The 22,164-nt window shown below is 42.6% G+C and overlaps 1 protein-coding gene across 14 annotated transcripts in view; it reads right to left on the reverse strand.

The window, feature by feature from the left end:
- Positions 1-22,164, reverse strand: part of PTPN13 (protein tyrosine phosphatase non-receptor type 13) — a 413,328-nt gene that overhangs the window by 64,759 nt on the left and 326,405 nt on the right. For all 14 annotated transcript variants that reach the window (XM_077476384.1, XM_077476379.1, XM_077476376.1 and 11 more), the window contains 4 exons: positions 14,772-14,922; positions 8,971-9,185; positions 8,767-8,865; positions 8,047-8,420 (listed from right to left, as the gene is read on the reverse strand). In XM_077476384.1, the coding sequence (XP_077332510.1) occupies positions 8,047-8,420; positions 8,767-8,865; positions 8,971-9,185; positions 14,772-14,922 (839 nt within the window). The remainder of the gene's footprint in view (positions 1-8,046; positions 8,421-8,766; positions 8,866-8,970; positions 9,186-14,771; positions 14,923-22,164) is intronic.

Below are 22,164 nucleotides of genomic sequence, written 5' to 3' on the forward strand. Positions count from 1 at the left end.
AGGTGATATCCTCATGACCTTTTACATCGATTTGATAGAATCTGGTAAATGTATGGACTGAAGACCAACTTGCGGCCTTGCAGATCCGAGCCATGGAGGACTGGTGATGCACTGGCCAAAAAGCACTAACAGCTCTGGTGGAGTGCGCTTTAACATGAAAAGGAGGAATTTTCCTCTTTAGACCATAAGCCTGAACAATCAATTGACGAATCCATTTCGAAATAGTAGATTTTAATGCTGCCTGTCCTCTTTTAGGACCTTCTGGTAATACAAACAAAACATCTGTTTTGCAAATCTGGGCGGTCACCTTTAAATAGACTTTTACCGCTCTCACTACAGCAAGGGGATGTAGTGACCTCTCTTCCATAGACAGAGGTTCTGGGAAAAAAGAAGGTAGGACAATATACTGATTTAAATGAAAACCTGTCACTATCTTTGGTAGGAATCTAGAGTGAGGCTGTAATACCACCTTATCCTTATGAATAATCAAATATAGCTCTTTAGAAGAAAGAGCTGCCAACTCCAATACTCTTCTGGCAGAGGATATGGCAACCTTAAAAAAAAAAAAAAAAAAAAAAAAAAAAATTTCCTAGTCAAGAGGACCAAGGGAATAAACCGTATAGGCTCAAAAGGCTGTTTTTGTAACGCCAACAGGACTAAATTCAAATCCCAAGGGTTTGGGGTGTCCTGACGGGAGGATTAATACACGTTACCACCTGAATAAAGCTACGAACCAGAGACTGAGAAGCAAGAGGCAGTTGAAACAATACTGATAAGGCCGACACCTGGCCTTTGATAGTACTCAAGGCCAGCTTCATTTCCAATACCATCTGTAGGAATTCAGTGCCAACACCTAGATTCAAACTAGGAGACATATGCCTTCCAAATTCTATAGTGTATGACTCTGGAGGCCGGCTTCCTAGCATTAACCAAAGTAGACACTACTGAAGGAGACAGCCCACGGTCCTTTAGAATGTGGGTCTCAATAGCCAAACCGTTAAATTTAGCGTTTGTAAGTTAGGATGGAATACCGGACCTTGCGCGAGAAGGTCTGGCCACAGTGGCAGGGTCCAAGGGTCTCCTACTGCCATATTGATGATCTCGGCAAACCAAGATCTCCTCCTTCCCTTCCTGCTTGATCCTGCAAAGAAGGCACGGAAGCAGCAGAACCGGAACACATGGATCAATGAAAACTGATCCCATGGAAAGACCAAGGCGTCTGTTCCACATGCCAGCGGAATCCCTCGTCCTTGACACAAAGTTGTCGACCTTGTTGTTGAATCTGGACGCAAACAGATCCACGTCCAGAACACCCCATCTTTGACATATCCACAGAAAAATGTTGGGGTGAAGGGACCATTCTCTCCGAAAAACTTGTTGGCGACTGACATTCCTATCCCTGGAATGAAAATCACCAATAGGCAAGGAACGTTGCTTTCTGCCCAAGATAGAACATGATTCACCTCTTTGGGCTGCACGACTTTTCGTGCCCCCCTGGTGACTGATGTAGGCCACCACCGTGGCATTGTCGGATCGAATCCTGACAGGACAATTCCGTAGTCTGAGCATCCAGGCCTCTAGGCCAGACGTACTGCCGGAATTTCTAGAACAATGATCGGCAAGGTCCTTTCTGACTTGGACCCCCTTCCTTGGTCAGATGCTTCTTCTGGGACTGCTCCCCAGCCTAGAAGGCTGGCATCCATTGTTACCACTTTCCAGGATACTGGTAGAAAAAATCTCCCCTGTTGAAGGTTTCTGGATATCAACCACCAATTGAGGCTCTGACGCACCTCGGGGGGAAAAGCGCATTGGAAAGTCCAAAGCCTTGACCTTCTTGTTCCAAGTTGACAGAATACTGAGATGGGAAATCTCGGAATTCCAGTTTGTAACCTAGAGAAATTGAGGAAGCCATCCATCTGTCCTGGCAATGTTCCTGCCAGATCTTTGAAAAGTGCAGAAGCCTTCCCCCCACTCGAGCGAATGGGGGCGTCCCTTCATAATGAGGCCTTAATATTTTGCTTTGCGGGTTTCCTGCCCCAAGTTCTCTTTTGGCCCCGGGACTGTCCTTGAGGTCTTCCTCTTGAACCTGACAGTGGAGGATGTCGTGACTGCCTGGAGGCAGATGCACGTTTAAAGGAAAAACGTTTAAACTTCTTCTTTACTGGTAAAAGAGAACTTTTCCCATTAGAAATTCTTTGGATATACTTATCCAGATTGTGTCCAAACAACTGTTCACCATGAAATGGGAAACTGGCCAAGAGCTTTTTACATGGTGCTTCGGTTGACCAATTTTTCAACTATAGGATTGTACGCATATATACCAGCCCTAGCATAAGCCGTGAGGCTTGAATAATAGAATCTTTCATATCATCCACTGTGAAACACAGTGCTTCTGATATGCCAGCCATCTGCTGGGCCTGCTGATCAGCAATAATTTCGAATACCTCTACAAACTGGTCCTTTATGAACTGAGATACTCCAATCGCCGCTAATACCGGCTGAACGACTGAACCTGCAAGAGAAATGTTTTTAAAAAGAAATTCCAACTTTTTATCTGTTGGATACTTCAATATTTGCGCATTGTCTACAGGACAAATCAGGTTCTTGTTTACAGAGGATATAGCAGCATCAATTGCTGGAATCCCCCATTTCTTAAAGAATTCCTTCTCCATAGGATAAAGTATAGAAAACTTTTTCGGAGGAAAAAAACTTTATCTGGGCGCTCCCACTCAGAATACGTAAGCTTTTTTAAACCATGAATGGATAGGAAAGGTATCAACAGATTGGGGAGCTTTAGTGATCCCCAACCAGAGGTGGGCTCATACATTGACCTCGTTACAGGCAGTAAAAAAGTTGAGCGGACCAACTTAGCGAGGGAGTGTACCAACAGTCTCTCCTGTGAGACCGATCCCTCCATATTGGGATCTTCGGAAGAGGAGTCATCAGCCTCTTCCTGATCTTTTGAGATAACTTCTTGATCTCTCGCCCCCTGTTCCTCAGTATGAGGGTCCTGAGCAATGCACGGGGATCTGCTGCTCTTAGGCCCACTTCGGGAAGCGAATAAAGCATCAATCTAATGTTCAAAACTTAAAATGAAAAAACCTCCTGTGATATATATAGGGACTGTATTGTCCAGAGCTGCTGCAACACCAGCACCCCCAGATGGCTCACTCTGACCAGCCACATCACTCTGAGGAGGATGCCTTTTTAGATATGGTATATCTAGGTTGTTGTGAAACAGACCCTCTAGAACCCTTTGAGGTGTTCCTTGTCCCCCTTCCGCTCATAGCCTGATGCACAAAGCAGAGGCACTACCAGAAGGAATGCATACAATGCTTGGGCTATAGTCCAGCACAATTGCTGCTATTAATGCCCAGCCTGATGCAGCAGTTAAAACGTTAAAACGTGTCAAAGGAAATGCCTGTCTCACCAAACCTGTTAAGACCACCTTTTGGTCGTGTCCCTCCACAGCCTGCAGTAGCTACAGGCATCATCCAGATATCATCTTTTTCAGCCAGCGATTCTGTGGACTGTAAGAACAATAATAGCAGGAGTTCAGCAGCTTGATCATTCTTACAGGCGGCAGGGAGGGGAGGCACATTTACCGCCTCGCCCGTGCGATTGACAAACTGGAGAATGAATCAGTTGCCACTGGAAGTTGAGCATAGAGTGGTCCCCAGTCATCTCTATGACCCTCAGAGTCCAGGCTGGCAGAAGTAAACAATGTCAAGGACACAGCTGGAGAGGCCGAGACAGTTTATTTTTTGATCTCAGCCTTTCCAGCCTGAAGGATAAATGTGGGATCTTATAAGAGGACATCTCCATAAAGAGGACCTGCCACGCACTATTCCTATTACAAGGGATGTGTAGATTTCTTGTAAAAGGAATAAAAGTGATAAAAAAATATAAAAGAGAAAGTATAAAAGTAAAAGAATAATTTAAAAAAAATGTAAAGCACCCCGTCCCTGTGTGCTCGCGCAGAGAAACGAATGCAAACGTAAGTCGCGCCCACGTATGTAAACTGCATTATTACACATATGAGGTATTGCTACGTGTGTTAGAGCAAGAATTATAGCCCAAAACCTCCTCTGTAACTAAACAGGTAACCTGTAAAAACGTTTAAAGCGTCACCTATGGAGTACCAAAGTTTGGCGCCATTCCATGAGTGTGTTCAATTTGAAAGTGTGACATTAGGTATCTATTTACTTGGCGTAACATCTGTCACATTATACAAAAAGAATTGTGCTAACTTTTTTTTTTTTAATTCATTAAACTTTTGTTTTATTTAAAACATAAAAGTATTAAAACACATTATTTAAAATATAAAAGCGTTTGAAAAATCGTTTGCCAAGTACCCTGTGACATAAAAAGTTGCAATGACCACCATTTTATTCACTAGGGTCTCTGCTAAAAAAAATCAAAAAAATACAGTGATACCTCGGTTTTGCGAGTAACATGATATATGAGCATTTTGCAAGACAAGCTATATTTAAAAAAATCCTGACTTGACTTGCAAGCGCTGTCTCGCAAGACAAGCAGGACTCAAGCCGCTGATGTATGCATTACTGTAGGTGGCCAGAGGTCCGGGGGCGCTGGAGGACTCATAAATGCTCTGAGACACTCTGAGCTGGGTGGGGTGGGCGTAACGTGCGTCAGAGCACCTGAAAGTGTCAACAGTTCCCGAGTGTCTGAGCGTCACCAGCGCCCCCGCACCTCTGGCCACATACAGTACTGCATACATCAGCAGTGGTTGCGGAATGAATCACCTGAGTTTCCATTATTTCTTATGGGGAAACTCGCTTTGATATACGGATTACAAGCATGCTTCTGGAACGAATTATGCTCGTAATCAAAGGTATTACTGTATATAATGTTTGGGGGTTCTGAGTAATTTTCTAGAAAAAAAATGGATGATTTTTACATATAGGAGCGAAGTGCCAGAATTGGCTCAGATGGGAAGTGGTTAAGGAGGGATGGGCTCCCTCCAGGCTTACCAGCCCTCTGCATAGCCATTATAATGCATGTGCTTCCACTGTGGAGGCTCTCAAAATTTAGAGTTAGGACAGAATGCAATGATTTAAAAATCTCATAAATCCAAATTTTATTCACAATAGAAAATATACCTAATGTTTAAAACTGAAAAAATGCACTATTTTAAGAAAATGAGATAACTTTGAAATTGATGGCAGCAATACATCTCAAAAAAGTTGGGATGGGACCATGTTTACCATGGTGAAGGGGCCCCTCTTTTACAAACACTCTGGGAACTGAGACCAGTTGCTAGAGTTTTGAGAGAGGACTGTTGTCCCATTCTTGCCTACAATAGGATTCTAACTACTCAACAGGTCTAAGTCGTCTGTCATATTTTTTATTATTTAAATCAGTCTTCTGCTCTTTATGCTGGTTATCCTTCCAATATGCAAGGGAGTAAAACGAGAATGCAATAGAATATGACATATACAGTACCTTCAAGGAAACCTGGTGTTGTTCCAATGTTATATTTGTGGATCTTATACGTATCTGTTTTTAAACATCTTGAGACCAGGCGAGGAATCTAGCTAGAGGTTGTGATAAGTATATTCTTGTATTCTGATTGTAAACTTTGTAACATTGTGATTTCTTTTAATACCTTTATGTTGTTTTTTTTTTTCTAATTCTGCTGTGTAGTATATTCTTATGGTCTTGGGAAATAAATGTAACATGTTTACTAAGCAGATGTGTTTGTTATATCACTGTGCTTATCAGACTCTTTAGACTAGCTAACTATAGGGAATAGACATATTAATATACAGGTACAATAGTAAATATTCTGGTGAAATTTTTTTGTCTGATATATGTGTATGTGTTAACGTTTATTGTATTGTTAGGTCTGTAGCCAGTCAAGAGTACTGGTGAGAGTAAGGGTTTGATCAACCCTGGTTATCTGATGTAGCCTGCAGATTGACAGGATAAACCACACATCTTTGAGGAAAAAGTGGGAGAAATATAGATTTTAATTTTTTTCATAAATTGATTTCTTTTTTATTATTTAGTTTATTTTTATTTTTCCCTATGTGAGTGTGAAGTAGCTCTCTGTTCCAATAGAAGTTCAATGTGGCCTGTGATCTAAGAGGGCTTAAGAATCAGTGGTATAGTAAGGCTTTAAGAGTATGCCTTGTGTCTTGGAGTGTGTCTCCTGGTTCTGGGACTAGAGGTAAAAAGTTAGCTTTTAAACAGCTTTATCAGTGTGTGTGTTTTATCTATCTGTCTATCTGTGTGCATTGTGTAAGCAACTGGCTGAGCAACTTCAGTGTAGCTAGTTGCAGATTAGCATATCAATGGAAGTCATTGAAGGTTTCATTAACAAGCACAGCTGTGTTAGATTTGAGTCTATACAAGAGAATGATTTAACACGCCAATTCAGCAACCTTTTCAGACAATGTAATACACATAATGATCTCATAAATAAAAAATCGAAAAAAGGCAGGAAATCCAAGATGGCCAATAGTATATGCATGTTGTTGATGAAAGACGTTACGGAAAAAAACAAGTCCAATGGAGATGCGGAAAAAAAGCAATTCTTGGAACAGGTAGAAAGTGTAACTGAGACTATAGTAGCAATGGTTGCAAAGGCAGATGCAAATGTTGGTGATCGCTTTGAACAATTAGTGACTGAGAAATGTGTATTGGAACAGAGATTAGATGAATTAGAACAAACGTGTAAAGTAAGAGAAAGTTGCATTGCCTCTTTGAATCAAAGAGAGGCTAAGAATTTGTGTTATACTGCTTAGGAAGGAATTACAGGGTGCACAGGCAGCCATAATGGAGTTACCCTCCGAACTTGCAAAAGCTGAACAGTCACAGTGCTCAGCAAAGATAGAGGCTCTAGAACAAGTATTAAGTCAGCCACTGGTGGCTTCTCCTGAAAATAATGCTAGTTACCTGGCATTCATGCTTTCATTACTTACCGTATATACTCGAGTATAGGCCGACCCGAATATAAGCCGAGGCCCCCAATTTACCCCCAAAAAACTGGAAAAAATTATTGACTCATGTATAAGCCGAGGGTGAGACATGCCTGTCCATCCCTGTGTGTCCGTCCATCCCTGTGGGTCCATCCATCCCTGTGTGTGTGTCCATGCATCCGTGTGTGTGTGTGTGTGTGTGTCCATGCATCCGTGTGTGTGTGTCCATGCATCCGTGTGTGTGTGTGTGTGTGTGTGTCCATGCATCCGTGTGTGTGTGTGTCCATGCATCCGTGTGTGTGTGTGTGTGTGTGTGTGTGTGTGTGTGTGTGTGTGTGTGTCCGTGCAGCCTACCTGTGTCCAGCCTGCCTGTGTCCGTCCAGCCTGCGTCCCGTCCAGCCTGCGTCCCGGCCCGGCCCGGCCCGGCCCGTCCCGTCCCGAGCCGAGCCTCCGTCCTTCAGCTCTTCGTCGGCGGCCATTCTAGGATTCAAAAGCCGCGCCTCCGTCGGTGATAGGCGGAACACTCAATTTCCCACTGACTGCTGTTCCGCCTATCGGATGTCCGTGATAGGCGGAACACTCAATTTCCCAGCAGCCTGTGTTCCGCCTATCACGGGCATCGTCTCATCCTCGTCCGTAGTACGAGGATGAGACGATGCCCGTGATAGGCGGAACACAGGCTGCTGGGAAATTCAGTGTTCCACCTATCACAGGCGAAGGCGGAGCCGGAGGCGCGGCTTTTGAATTCTAGAATGGCCGCTGTCTGTCTGCTCGACACGCTGATCGAGCGGGCAGACAGCGATGACTCGAGTATAAGCCGAGGGGGGCACTTTCAGCCTCAAAAAAGAGGCTGAAAATCTCGGCTTATACTCGAGTATATACGGTATATATACTTACTTACATATCCAATGCGTTCATTACTTTTAGAGTCACCTTATTCCTAATATGCAAATGCACAGCAATGTTTTCTGACTTTTCTGATCTACACACTTGTGAACCAGTGCTACAGTCATGTACATTCAGTAGAGAAGATAAAATGGTGTTAAGATGTTTGCCTGCCAATGCCATTCAGATACCAAAAAAGAATCATAGGACTGCTTACCTGTCTTCAAATTGTGGTTTGTAAGGTGTCTGTTCTGGCGTGTAAAAGCTGGAGCGGACCGTTTCCTCTTGGATGTCGGGGCTATCCACCTGACCATGGGGTGACACCCTTGAAGCACATGGAGTTTGGTACACTGTGGCATTCCACATTTGTGTCTCATCTTGTATTGGTATAAAGTCTTCTTCTCCTGTACCACTACTATCGCTATAGCTATCCCTCCTAGAGGGGTTCTTAAGTCTCCTTATATTTGTATCTGCTACCTCTTCATCCTCATCTGAACTATCATCTTGTTCATGTGCAAGTGAATGGTCGGAGCTACGAAAGCCACCTTGGTTCTCATCCGGTAGAAACTTTTGCGGGGTATTTAGTGGTGTCTGAATGAATGGAAATAGACATGATTTTAGTATGAATCATATAAGCTAACACGTACAAACTTGCTCACACTGTCTCTGCCAATAGTTGAAAACAAATCAAATGTGCCTTATTGCTACCACATGTTCCAATTATTTAGTGCCTGAGAAAAAGTGCATATATTTATAGTGCATAATCTAATAGTGTCTTCTGATTAATGGCCTAATTAGTATAATGCCAGTGTCATTCTATGACATGGATATGAACATCCTAATGATGTTAACTGCTGAACAAGTATTACTGTTTTGGCAGAAGTATACAGTACATAGCACCCATAAAAGTCTCAGACATGGACCGTCTTCTTCTCACCAGCATCACAGAGCTAATTTCTGGCAATGTACCAGCTGGTGGTCTGCACATCAGAAGAGTGACTTCTGGATACGTCCCCCTCAGAGCTGAAACAACTTCCTGGGAGTAGAAAAAGAGAAAACTAGTTTAAAATGCCGTCATTTTATTAGAAATGGCAGAACATTCATCTGAACTTGTGAATGTAAATCCAATAAAACAGCTTACCTGCTGTGTAAGTCCTTTCAATGAGGCTCCATTCACCTTTAGGATGACATCGCCAACATTTATTTTGCCACAATCTGAAGCTGGCTGACCTGGAAACAGTTTCTTAACTCGAACTATGCTTGAATCACTCTGACCTGAAAGGGGATTTTCCTCTCGAGAAAAGCTAAATCCCAGGCCAGAACTGCTCTTCACTAGTTTCACTTCATATACATTGTCTGGAAGAGAAAAAAAAAAAATGTTCAAAAGCCTAGCAGATGAATGCATTGAAAATAAATGATAAAAAAATGGAAAAGGATAAACATCCTCCCATAGCACTGTATATTATGGTAACTTTTGATCGGAATGTTTATGATTTAGACCAGGTTTGGCCTAATTACTGTCTGGATGGTAAAACAAATAGAAAGTTGACAAAGGAGATTGATGCAATGGGACACAAAATTAGGGAAAGCTGCATATAACATTAGCAGTCAATTGCATTAGTTTCAGGACAGATTAGATACCCAATGTACATCTATAGACGATATATTGCTTTAAAGAGAGTGTTAAAAAACATTATTCCAAAGAGCCACTTATGTTCTCAAAATATTATCACTGTAAGTCACCCTATATCAGGGGTGCCCAACCAGTGGCCCGGGGGCCACATGTGGCCCGCAGAGCCCTCTGATGTGGCCCTCGACCTCCTGCTCTCTGATGGCGGGTTGGCAAGCCCAGATTGTGCGTTGCTGACCCCCCATCCCAGAGCATCAGTGTTATTAATGAAGCCGGTAGTAGAGAAAAGTGGCTACAGAGCTGCATAAACTGATGCTTCCTGTATAGCGCCACCTCCTGGTACAGGCGGAGTGATACCAAATGCACTCTGCCTGAGACATCAACAGCCGGCGATACCTGAATGGAAGACTGTTTTTAAAGGTACATTTATTACTAAAATCACAGTGTATATATGGGCATCTCTCTTCTGCAGTGGTTACTAGGCTGCTTTCAAACTGATCCGCAGGTGCAGCGCAGAACACCTATGGGTAACCTGCACTGAGCCATAGACTTCTGTTATTACCTGCAGGTGTGGTGAGCTTTCAGAAAGTGCATCACACCAATAGGATATAATAATAGAAGTCTAAGGCAAAGAGCAGCTAACCCACAGGTGTACTGCACTGCACTTGCAGTACAGGTAAACCACAGCACACACAGTGTGAAAGCAGCATTAGGCTCCTTTGGCATGATCGGTCCGACCCAAATAGGACCCTCCGTTCACCTCTATTGAGCCACAGATGTAAACGGACTTGTGACCGTATATACCCAACTACTTCCAATCCAGTCCACTAAAAAAAAAAAAAAAAAAAAAAAAACAGAAGTCATCATGGCAGACCAGATCAGAAGGCCCATAGAGTAGAGCGAGCCGTGTCTGCTCTGCATATGCAGGGTGGACATGGACCTGTCATCCACTCGCTCCACTCGTTGTGGCCCGTGACTGGTTACTAAGTCGCTTAAGTGGCCCTCGTTCTTTAAAAGGTTTGGCACCCCTGCCCTATATGAAGTGTATAATTTGCTGGACCGCACATTTGTGCCAATATTAATTAGATTCTTTGAGAACTTGTAGTCTGCAAGTGTCCTTTAAAACCACTAGAGGGCAACCAAGAAATGTAAAGCAGCTACTTGCTTGCATTACCAGCTTCAAAGCCTCAAGTTTCAACAGAAGGGCCCCATCAAAATGTACTGTTTAGGCCATTTAAAGTGCAATTCAGGCAACTTGAAAAATTTTGCGACTGTTCTAAAGAGTTACCTTAAAATTACCTTATAAATTTATCTTAATGTGACTGTCACTTGAAAAAAATACCGCCCCCCCCCCCCCCCCCCAAAAAAAAAAAATCCAGTCTTATGGTTCTGCTTAAATTTTGGCCCATAATGATTAGGCAAACTTTGGTGCTTCCAGGTAGTTTAGATGACTCCCTACCCCATTTATTCTGGCTGCATTACTGATTAATTGGAATTTGTGGGAAGTAGGGTGGGAATATTCTACACTACCAGAAAGTGCATTTCCTAATCAGAATCAGAACAAACATTTAGTCAGGACTTGAATTAGACCAGAGTTAAAGTGATTGTAAAGTCTCTTTTTTTTTTTTAAATAACAAACATGTTATACTTACCTACCCTGTGCAGGGGTTTTGCACAGAGCAGCCCGGATCCTCCTCTTCTTGGTACTTCTGGCCCCTTCCTCCCGACAAGTGCCCACACAGCAAGCAGCTTACAATGGGGGCACCCGTGCCAAGCCCCAGCTCCCTGTGTCCATTCAGACACTAAGCTGTGGCCTGGTCCCCTTTCTTTCCTCATTGGCTGACTTTGACAGCAGCAGGAGCCAATGGCACCACACTGCAGTCTCAGCCATTGAGGAGGGGAGCCACGGGCAGCCGAGACAATCCAACAAAATTGCTGGAACTAGATGGGGCTCAGGTAAGTATTAGGGGGGCTGCTGTATACAGAAGGCATTTTATCTTAATGCATAGAATGCATTAAGATAAAAAAATTCTGCTCTTACAATCACTTTAACCTCTTCAGCCCCGGAAGATTTGGCTGCTCAATGACCAGGCCATTTTTTGCGATTCGTCACTGCGTCGTCTTAACGGTCGTGCGACGCAGTACCCAAACAAAATGTATGTCCTTTTTTTCCCACAAATAGAGCTTTCTTTTGGTGGTATTTGATCGACCTCTGCAGTTTATGTTTTTTGCGCCATCAACAAAAAAATACCGACAATTTTTAAAAAATATATATTTTTTACTTTCTGCTATAAAACATACCCAATAAAAAAAAAACATAAAAAATCAAATGTCTTCATCGGTTTAGGCCAATATGTATTCTTCTATATATTACTGGTAAAAAAAAATCCCAGTAAGCATATATTGACTGGTTTGCGCAAAAAGTTATCCCCTCTACAATGTAGATAATTAGAAGACTCTGGACGGCCGCACTCCAAAACAAATTCAATGCCGTTAATTCGTAGAACAGAAACACATCAAATGAATCACAGCAAAAGCAACAACAGCTAACGCGTATCACACTACCGAGAGTGCTTATTCATAGCTGACAAACATGAGAGCAAGTGACGATATATATGGTTCACAATCTGACACATAATGAATTGATCAATTGTTCAATTAATCAATAAAACAGCTCATTCACTAAAAACCAGCATAATCACATTAAGCGAGTGATGAAGGCTCTCAATGTGTGTCACTGAAACATGAATGATGAAACCAAACATTGCTCCCCTCTACAAACTATGCTACATTTCTATTTTTTTTACTAGTAATGGTGGCGATCAGCGATTTTTAGCAGGACTGCGACATACAAATCTGACACCAAGTAACACTTTTTGGCGATCAGTGACACTAATACAGTGATCAGTGCTAAAAAACACTCTCACTGTATAAAGGACACTGGCAGGGAAGTGGTTAACATCAGGGACGATCAAAGGGTTAAGTGTGCTCCTAGGGAGTGATTTATAACTGTGTGGGGAATGGTTTAACTGGAGGAAGAGAGGGATCTGTGTTCCTGATTAGCAAGAACACAAAATCTCTCTTCCTCTCTGACAGAATGGTGGTCTGCCTTGCTTACATAGGCAGACCACCATTCTGCCTCTCTAGCGAACGATCGGCGTGTCCTGACGACCATCACTGGTGCCGGACCCACTGGCTGGCTTCAGAAGAGGAAACAACGTACAGGTACGTTGTTTCTCACAGCCAGGCTGCCCTGCAGCAGTAAATGTGCGGTGGGCAGTCTGGAAGTGGTCAGATGAGCTCCTTCCATACATTTTCTATAAGATTAAGGTCTGGAGACTGGCTAGGCCATGCCATGACCTTAATGTGCTTCTTCTTGAGCCACTCCTTTGTTACCTTGGCGGTATGTTTGGTATGGAAGGGAAGACCAATCTTTAGAGTTCTGGCTGTGGGAAGAAGGTTCTCATCCAAGATTTTACAATACATGGCCCCATCCATTGGCCCCCCAAGGCGGCACAGTCAGCTTGTACCTGTAGCAGAGACACAGCCCGAAAGTATAATGTTTCCAGCTCCATGCTTGATTCTAGGGATGGTGTTCTTAGGGTCAAAAAAACAATAATAATCTCCTGAGCTTGGGTGTTTAGTCTATAAATAGGTGGTGCGACCAACCATTTAAATGAAAACAGTGCCTGCAGTCTTGCAGCCCTCCTCAGAACAAGGAGTATTCTCGAAATTGGAACAAAAAAGAAAGGAGGGCGCACCGACCTTGTGCATTACCAATAGTAAATTTTATTAAAAGCATAAAAACAATGTTTATACTCAAACGAGCATGTAAAAGAGGCTTGTCAGTTGCTGAGACTGCATCTCTAAACACCTGATGTTGCGAGGATCAGATAATATCCCAAATGGCTGACGCGTTTCAAGGGTACGCCCCTTGAAACAAGTCAGCCACTTGGGATATCATCTGATCCTCTCAAACATCAGGTCTGGGTTGCAGGTGTCTAGAGACGCAATCCGGCTTTCATGCATCCTAAATACCTTAAGCCTTTACAACCACTAACCTCTTCCCGCCAGCCGCACACAATATATGCAAACTCTTGGTGGGTGAAATTTAACACAGAGAGGCCACATATACACAGCCTTATGTAAACACAAAACTGTGCTGAGAATGCGCTCCCAGCACAGTCAGTGTGGACCGGCTCCTGATGCACACTTGCGATTGTAATCTTTCCAACATGTGACCATTGTGACAGCCAATCACAGTGGTCAAATGACCCGAATGATCAGCTCCGCCTCCCAGCAACTAGAAGTTCGCAAAAGGGCCAGGAGGCGGAAAGGGGTTAAGCAATGAGAAAACTGCAAAATAAACAGGCTCACTGCAAAAATTGTAAAAACTGGTTTATTGGGGGTATACAGCTGTGAGAGCTGAACTGGTTAAATGGAAAATGCTTACATATGGTTGGTCAGTTCCTGACAAACAGCAGTATTAAAGAAGGAGGAATAAGTAAAAAAAAAAAAAAAAAAAAAGGGGGGGGGGGGGGTAGAACAAGCAGATATTGGCAAATACGAGATTTGCAAGTATAGTTGGAATGTAAGACAAATTATATAATACCATGAGTATTCTTCTTAATATTAATATTAAAACTAACTCAACTAGAAACTGAACTCTGGGAACTGTGCTAAAAAAAGGCAAGCAGAGGGCAAAGCACTAGTCATCAAAACTGCATGTGGTTTTACTGCAGCAAGGTTCCTTATTACTGACATTCCATGCCTTGTCCTGCATGACGACTGTATGGAAGCAACGATTTTGGTTGAGGCAAGTTTTTGCTTCCTCATATCATAGCCTTCAACAAGAGGGCAATAAGGAAAAAACAGTAGTGAAATCATCAATTTTCACTTTGCTAGTTCTGAGACTAGAAATGCCTTAGATCTCACACAGCTGACAGAGATATAAGGCTGTATACATGCTGGTAGCTGGGCACCCTCACATCCCAGGAAATGCACTGCTAATTTCAGGAGCAATTCAAGCCAAAGTATACAGTTTAGGGGATACTGCTGAGGCACTGACACTTGTAGATGTTACCTATAACATTTTAGTTTTAATTATATTTCAGTAAATTATAAGATTTCTTGTCACCTTTTCGATTTGGATATCCCAGAAAAGAGTGTGGCTCTCCCCATGGGGACACAGATGGCAATAAAAGTGTGATCAGAAAAAGAAAAGCGAAAAAAAAAAAACTATTTAGCGAAGATACAAGTTACATACTGTACTAGTAGTTTATTGCCATTTTCAAAGTGTACATAAAGCTTACCATTAGTTATAAAGCTATATTCTGGTGGTACAGAAGCCTTCTGTTCTTGTTTGCTTGTCTCAGCTTGGTTAGGTGGTGTACATTGAGGAGTAACTGGAGCATGGACTTTCACTGCTGGTAGCTGTCCTTTTTCCAATAACAACGTTACCACCTGCAAAAATAGTCACAACTTAAATAAGAACTTCGGGCAAATCTAAAACATATTGTCTGCTCAAACTACACACAAATACAAACAAATGAAGCATGGCAATAACAGTCCAAATCCAGCCCCAGGTTTTATTTGCGCTCTGTCACCATTAGAGACATTTAGCCTTAGTTCCTAGGTGATTTGTGGTGAAGCAGTGCTAAATAACTCTACAAAAATACTAAAAAAGGATTACTAATAATAAAGTGCTAAACTATTCCTGGGTATCTCTAGACCAATCTTACAGTTTAAAGTGCTAATATTAAAGTGCTTATATCAAGCTCACTTCTCAATGTGCAAAATAATGCAATAATAGTTAAATCAAAACGATATATATATATATAAAAAATTCACAGGAATGACTAATGTAATGTAACTTCAAATGTTAAGCAATAGTGTCTATAGGAGTAAGTGCAGCAAAGAAAGGAAAAAGTCCAAACGCAGATAGTATAACTTGTGTGTCCTATATGTCGGTGAGTGGTCTGTGGAACTTGAGAATGGTTTGATGCGCTCATAATGGGGGGGGGGGGGGGTTTAAGCGGGTGGTTTGGACAGAACCGTAGACTCCCTGAATTGTAGCCAGCAGGCCCATGTGTTATTAAATTTGGTTGGGTTAACGTTCGCTTGGCAGATGAGTTTTTCCATTTCTGCAATTCTGCCCACCCGTCGGATCCATTCATTTGCCGTGGGAGGTACAGTGTTCGTCCAAATTACTAGGACACACATTTGCCGTATTGATAAGGTGTAGCATAAGGGATTTTTTATACGAAGAGGGGGGCACGGGGTATGATGGAGCAAGTATTGTGCAGGTAAGAAGACTGGGGTGTATGTGGTGATGTGGAAGATTAGGCGATGGATTTTTGTCCAAAATGGATGGATGAGAGGGCACTCCCACCATATGTGAAGTAGGCTGCCTCTCGCCACATTGCATCTCTAGCAGGTTGGAGGGACAGTGGGGTGGAAGTTGTGGATCTTATCTGGTGTCCTATACCACCTGGAGAATAGTTTGTATCTATTCTCCTGAGTCGAGACATTAATCAAGCCTTTAGGAGCGTGGGTGAATATGCGTTCCCATTCAGTAGGGGTTAGAACTATGGACAGTTCATATTCGCCATTGTTTTACAATTTTGTCCTCTAACATTGTGCTTCGAGAATAGGAGAGCATAGGTAGTGGAGAGCAAGTGACTTTGGGGTTCATCATTGTTACACAGTTGTTCAAAGGGTGTGCCTCTGTGCCAAAGAGAGGTGGGCTTGGTCGTGTCGAAAAAAATGCCGCAGTTGCAGCTATTTGTAAATGGCAATGTTGTACTCTGGCAGTTTAGCGGAAACTGCTGGGTAGGGTTGGAAAGTACCACAAAGTGTTGTGCCTGTGCGTGTGAGTTGTGTGGGCTGCCGGCTGGGTCTCATAATGATAGGCCTGGGGAGAACTCAAGGTTGTTGTCCAATGGAGTCATAGGGCCTGGAAAAGGTGTTACAAATAGTGTTTTTCATGCTAGTCGGAAGAGAGTCAATGTCGCTACAATAAGTGGGTGTGTCGAGTATTCCTTGGGTGTAGATTTGTGATCAATCCAGGGTGAGTAGGACAGTGGCAGTTTGGAGAAAGAGTTTTCCAATGTGATCCAATCATGTACGCACCAATCTACCAACCTAGTTAGGTGACATGCCCAGTGGTATTTTTGGAGGTCTGGGAGGCTGAGGCCCCCTAATAGTTTGTTGCGAGGATTAGTCGGGGGGTCTTGGAAGCCCAGATAAAGATCCTGCACATACGTTTGTAGGATGTGAAGAAGGAAGTGGGTAGTCTAATGGGGATCACTTGGAAGAGATAGAGGAGCCTGGGCAAGATATTAATTTTCAGTATGTCAACCCTGCCTAGCCAAGTGAAGGAGCTCACCTTGGATGGACAAGAACATTGGCAGGAAGTTTCTAGCGTAGAGGTCATGCAGGTTAGTAGGGATTTTGATTCCGATATATATTTCATGAGGTTCCCACCCGATTGGGAAATTGTGTTTGCATTGTGTGACAGTAGTGGTTGAGAGGGTGATATTAATCGCTTTCGATTTCTCAAAATGTATTTGCAGGTTGGATAAGGTTTTGAATAATGAGAAGTCTGCCAGAAGGTTGGGGATAGTAACAATGGGGTCTGGAAGTAAGAGTAGAATATTGTCCACATATGTGGCTATTTTGTTTAGTTTTTGTATCACTTGTTTAATTGATCACTAAGTATATTAGCGCTTTGTATAAAATAAAGTATCTCACAAGTACACCCTTCACATTTTTGTAAATATTTTATTATCTCTTTTCATGTGACAACACTGAAGAAATTACACTTTTCCACAATGTAAAGTAGTGAGTGTACAGCGTGCATAACAGTGTGAATTTGCCGTCCCCTTAGAATAACGCAACACACAGCCATTAAATGTCTAAACCGCTGGCAACAAAAGTGAGTCCACCCCTAAGTGAAAATGTCCAAACTGGGCCCAGTTAGCCATTTTCTCTCCCCGGAGTCATGTGACTCGTTAGTGTTACAAGGTCTCAGGTGTGAATGGAGACCAGGTATGTTAAATTTGGTGTTCTCATTCTCTCATATAGGTCACTGGAAATTCAACATGGAACCTCACTGACGCGTTTCACAACATCTTTGTTACTTAGTCATAGCTTAGCTATGACCAACAATGATGTTGTGAAATGCGCCAGTGGTTTGTCCTGCTTCTGTTGTCACATGAATGTTGACTATTCATTACAATAGGCGTTCATACACTTTTATCGGAGTGCAGCTGTCCAGAATCCGTTTCCCACCCTCGCCATCACATGCAGCCCCACCTCCTGGCCTGGGTACTTTGATAGAAAGAACATCTGTCCAATGCTGGGACATATGACGTGCATCAAAGTATTCAGGCCAGGAGGCGGGGCTGTATGTGACAGCGAATGCAGGGAACACAGACACTCAGCAATTCAAATGTAAGCTGCTACAGCGATGTTCCCTGCTCTGATGATCCTGCCGCCTGCTCTCCTCTTTCTTCCTCTCTGCGATCGCTGGGAGAACTGCTCCCCATCAACCTTGCCTGCCGGCGGTGCTTGCCACCTCCGCTTCTATGGCAGTTCTTGTTTGCCTGCCATCATTTTCCACTCTCAAAATGTGCCTGGAAAACTTGAGGGCTGTGACGGACCAGCACAAATTGGCACATAATTGTGAAGTGGAAGGAAAATGATAAAGTGGAGAAAATATTTGATCCCCTGCAGACTTTTGTATCATAGGTGTATTTTAAATGATAGAGACAGAATATCAATCAAAAATCCAGAAAAAAAACACACGATACAAATGTTATAAATCGAGTTGAAATTCAATGAGTAAAATAAATATTCGATTCCAAAGTATAACATGACTTAGTGCTTGGTGGAGAAACTCTTGTTGGCAAGCACAGAGATAAGATGTTTCTGATAGCTGGTTACCAGGTTTGAATACATGTCAGGAGAGATTTTGGACCACTCTTCTTTACATATATTCTCTAAATCCTTAAGGTTTCTTAGCTGTCGCTTGGCAACTTGAAGTTTCAGCTCCCTCCATAAATTTTATAAAGGATTAAGGTCTGGAGACTGGCTAGGTCACTCTGTGACCTTAATGTGCTTCTCCTTGAGCCACTCCTTTGTTGCCTTGATGGTATGTTTTGAGTCATTATGCTGGAAGACTCATCAGTGTTCTGGCTGAGAGAAGAAGATTCTCATCTAAGATTTTACAATACATGGCCCAGTCCATTGGCCCCTCAATGCGGCAAAGTCTGCCTGTACCTAAGCAGAGAAACAGCCCCAAAGATTAAGGTTTCCACCTTGGTGCTTTGACTGTAGGGATGGTGTTCTTGGGGTCATAGTCAGCATTTTTCCTCCTCAAAACAGGGCGGGTCAAGTTAATACCAAATAGCTCAATTTTGGTCTCATTTGACCAAAGCAAAGCACTTTCTCCTTCTCTGAATGATTTAGATGTTCATTGGCAAACTGCAGACGGGCCTGTACACATGCCTTCTTGAGGAGGGGGACCTCGCTGGCCCTGCAGGATTTCAATTCATGGCGGTAGCATTGTGTTACTTTGTTCGCTGACTGTCATCCCAACTTCCTTTAGTTCATTCACAAGCTCCTCCTGTGGTGTTCTTTGCTGATCCCTCACTTTTCTCATAATCATCCTTACCCCATGAGGCGAAATCTTGCATTGAAGCTCCAGACTGAGGGCGAATTATGGTAATTTTGTATTTCTGCCATTATTTGTGAATAATCACTCCAACAGTTTTTTCTTTCTCACCAAGTTTCTTGCTGATGGTCTTGTAGCCCATTCCAGCCTTGTGCAGGTGTCCACAATCTTGTCCCTGACGTCCTTTGACAGCTCTATGGTCTTGCCCTTAATGGTAAGGTTTGAATGGAAGAAAGATTCTGTGGACAGGTGTCTTATATACACACAACAGGTCATCATTAGAAGCACCTTCTTAAAAGGGGTCATAAACCCTCGTGTTTTTTTCACCTTAATGCAGCCTATGCATTAGGTGAAAAAACACCTGGCAGTGACCGGCCCCCCAGCCCCCCCCCCCCCCCCTGCACGTTTTACTTACCTGCGTCCCATATTTCCCTTAGCGAGGACACGCGGTCCCTTTCTCCACTGGGTTTCGGCTCTTGATTGGATAGATTAATACCAGAGCAGCCATTGGTTCCTGCTGCTGTCAATCAAATCCAATGATGTAGGCACTGGGGGGGGGGCGGGCCATATCCAGCATGCGTGTCCATGGATGCAAATGGACTTGGGAGCATGCCCTCATGGTAACCCCCTGGCTTCTCCTAGTGGGTTATCTGATGTAGAAAGGAGCCACAAAAGCCGCTGAGGGACCCCAGAAATGGACGATAGGGGCCAATCTGTGCAAAACAAGCTGCACAGTGGAGGCAAGTATATATTTGTTATTTAAAAAACATAAAAACGAGCCTTTACAATCACTTTAAATTGACAAGACTAATCTGTGTGCCTCATGAGCACATAATGTAGCCAGTCTGTGGGAGCCAGTTATTGTTGGTTAGTAGGAGATCAAATACTTATTTTACTTACTGAACTGCAACTCAATTTATAACATTTGTATCATGCGTTTTTTCTGGGTTTTTGGTTGATATTCTTTCTCCATCATTTGAAATACATCTATGATAAAATTATAGACCCTTCATTTCTTTTGTAAGTGGGCAAACTTACAAAATCTGCAGGGGATTAAATAATAATTCTCCCTACTATAAATGGTTTTCAATTTTTTTTTACAAATATGTGAAAAGCGTGGCCTGCATTTGTATTCAGCCCCAAGTCAATACTTTGTAGAACTACCGTTTGCTGCAAGTCTTTTTGGGAATGTCTACCAGCTTTGCACATCTAGAGAGACATTTTTGCCCATTCTTTGCAAAATAGCTCAAGCTCTGTAGATGGGATGGATTGTCTGAACAGCAGTTTTCGAGTCTTGCTCCATAACACATGAATATAATTTGATCTGAATTCCATTGTAGCTCTGGCTGTATGTTCAGGGTCATTGTCCTGCTGGATGGTGAACCTCCACCCCAGTCTCAAGTCTTTTACAGACTCTAACCGGTTTTCTTCTAAGATTGTCCTGTATTTGGCTCCATCCATCTTCCCATCAACTCTGACCAGCTTCCCTTTCCCTACTGAAGAAAAGCATCCCTGTAACATGATCCTGCCACCATGTTTCACGGTGGGGATGGTGTGTTCAGGGTGATGTGCAGTGTTAGTTTTTCGCCACACATGGCATTTTGCTTTTAGGCCAGAAAGTTGAATTTTGGTCTAATGTGACCAAAGCACTTTTTTTTGCATGTCTTCCACATCCCTCACATGGCACCTTGCAAACTTCAAACGGGACTTCTTATGGCTTTCTTCTTGCCCCTCTTCCAAAGGCCAGATTTGTGGCGTGAATGACTAAATTGTGCTTTGGACAGATTCTCCCACCTGAGCTGTGGATCTCTACAGCTCATCCTGAGTTACCATGGGCCTCTTGGCTGCTTCGCTGATTAATGCTGTCCTTGCCCAGCCTGTCAGTTTAGGTAGATGGCCATGTCTTGTTAGGTTTGCAGTTGTGCCATACTCTTTTCATTTTTGGATGATGGATTGAACAGTGCTCCTTGAGATATTCAAAGCTTGGGATTTTTTTATAACCTAACCCTGTTTTAACCACTTGCTTACTGGGCACTTAAACCCCAATCCTGCCCAGACCAATTTTGAGCGCTGTCACTCTTTGAATGACAATTGCGCGGTCATGCAACACTGTACGTAATTGAAATGTTAACCTTTTTTCACACAAAGAGCTTTCTTTTGGTGGTATTTAATCGCTGCTTAGCAGCTGTGGTTGTCTGTGTGTGACATGTCAAAAGTATAGTGTAAGCGCTCCACTTATATATATATATTCCTTATAGTGATACAAAATAGTATGTGCTCATGTGTATCAAAATATATATAAAAATACCCCAAAGAAAGGGGGATGGTGCTGCGTGGCAACAAAACTTGAAAGTATATATAAAGTGACTTTTGAATATATATGTAAGCAAAAAAATATAAAAAAATTATATAGTGACTGTGTGAATATTTATCCCAGTGGTGAAACAACCGGTAACTATAGATAGATAATCACAGTGATAAAGTCCATAAATAAATATATAGTCCAAATAAACGTGCAAGATGTCAATCCGGATGTGTTATGATAGCAACCAGAATTCTGTGATGTTGTGACCGAGGAAGATAATATTTCACCCTGTGACGATCCCACCACCTTATAGGGCACGGGCTTACCAGATCTATATGACCCTAGCAGACATACGCCTGAGGGCATCTTTCTAACCAGTGGTTGGAGATAGAAATCTATGTATCTGCCTATACGTGCTGTGACAGAATTAATGCCACTCACGATTGGTCTGCCTGGGGGGGCCGTCAAGCTCTTATGGATTTTAGGCAGATAGTAGATGGTAGGTATTCTAGGGGATACCGGGACCAAAAAGGCTTTTTCTTTTTTGTTCAAAATTTTTTGTTCAAAACCCTTATCGATAAGGGTTTTTAATTGTTTTTTGTAAACATTAGTAGGGTTGTTAGGTAATTTGCAATATGTGTCTGGCTCACTTTATTTCTAATGATCAGATTCATTTTATTTATACATATATTTTTTTTATCTTTATGTCTTATGGTAAAACAGT

The sequence above is a fragment of the Lithobates pipiens genome, unplaced genomic scaffold (genome assembly GCF_037356315.1).
Source record: "Lithobates pipiens isolate NorthernLeopardFrog02 unplaced genomic scaffold, aLitPip1_a1.2 Scaffold_13, whole genome shotgun sequence".
NCBI lineage: Eukaryota > Metazoa > Chordata > Amphibia > Anura > Ranidae > Lithobates > Lithobates pipiens.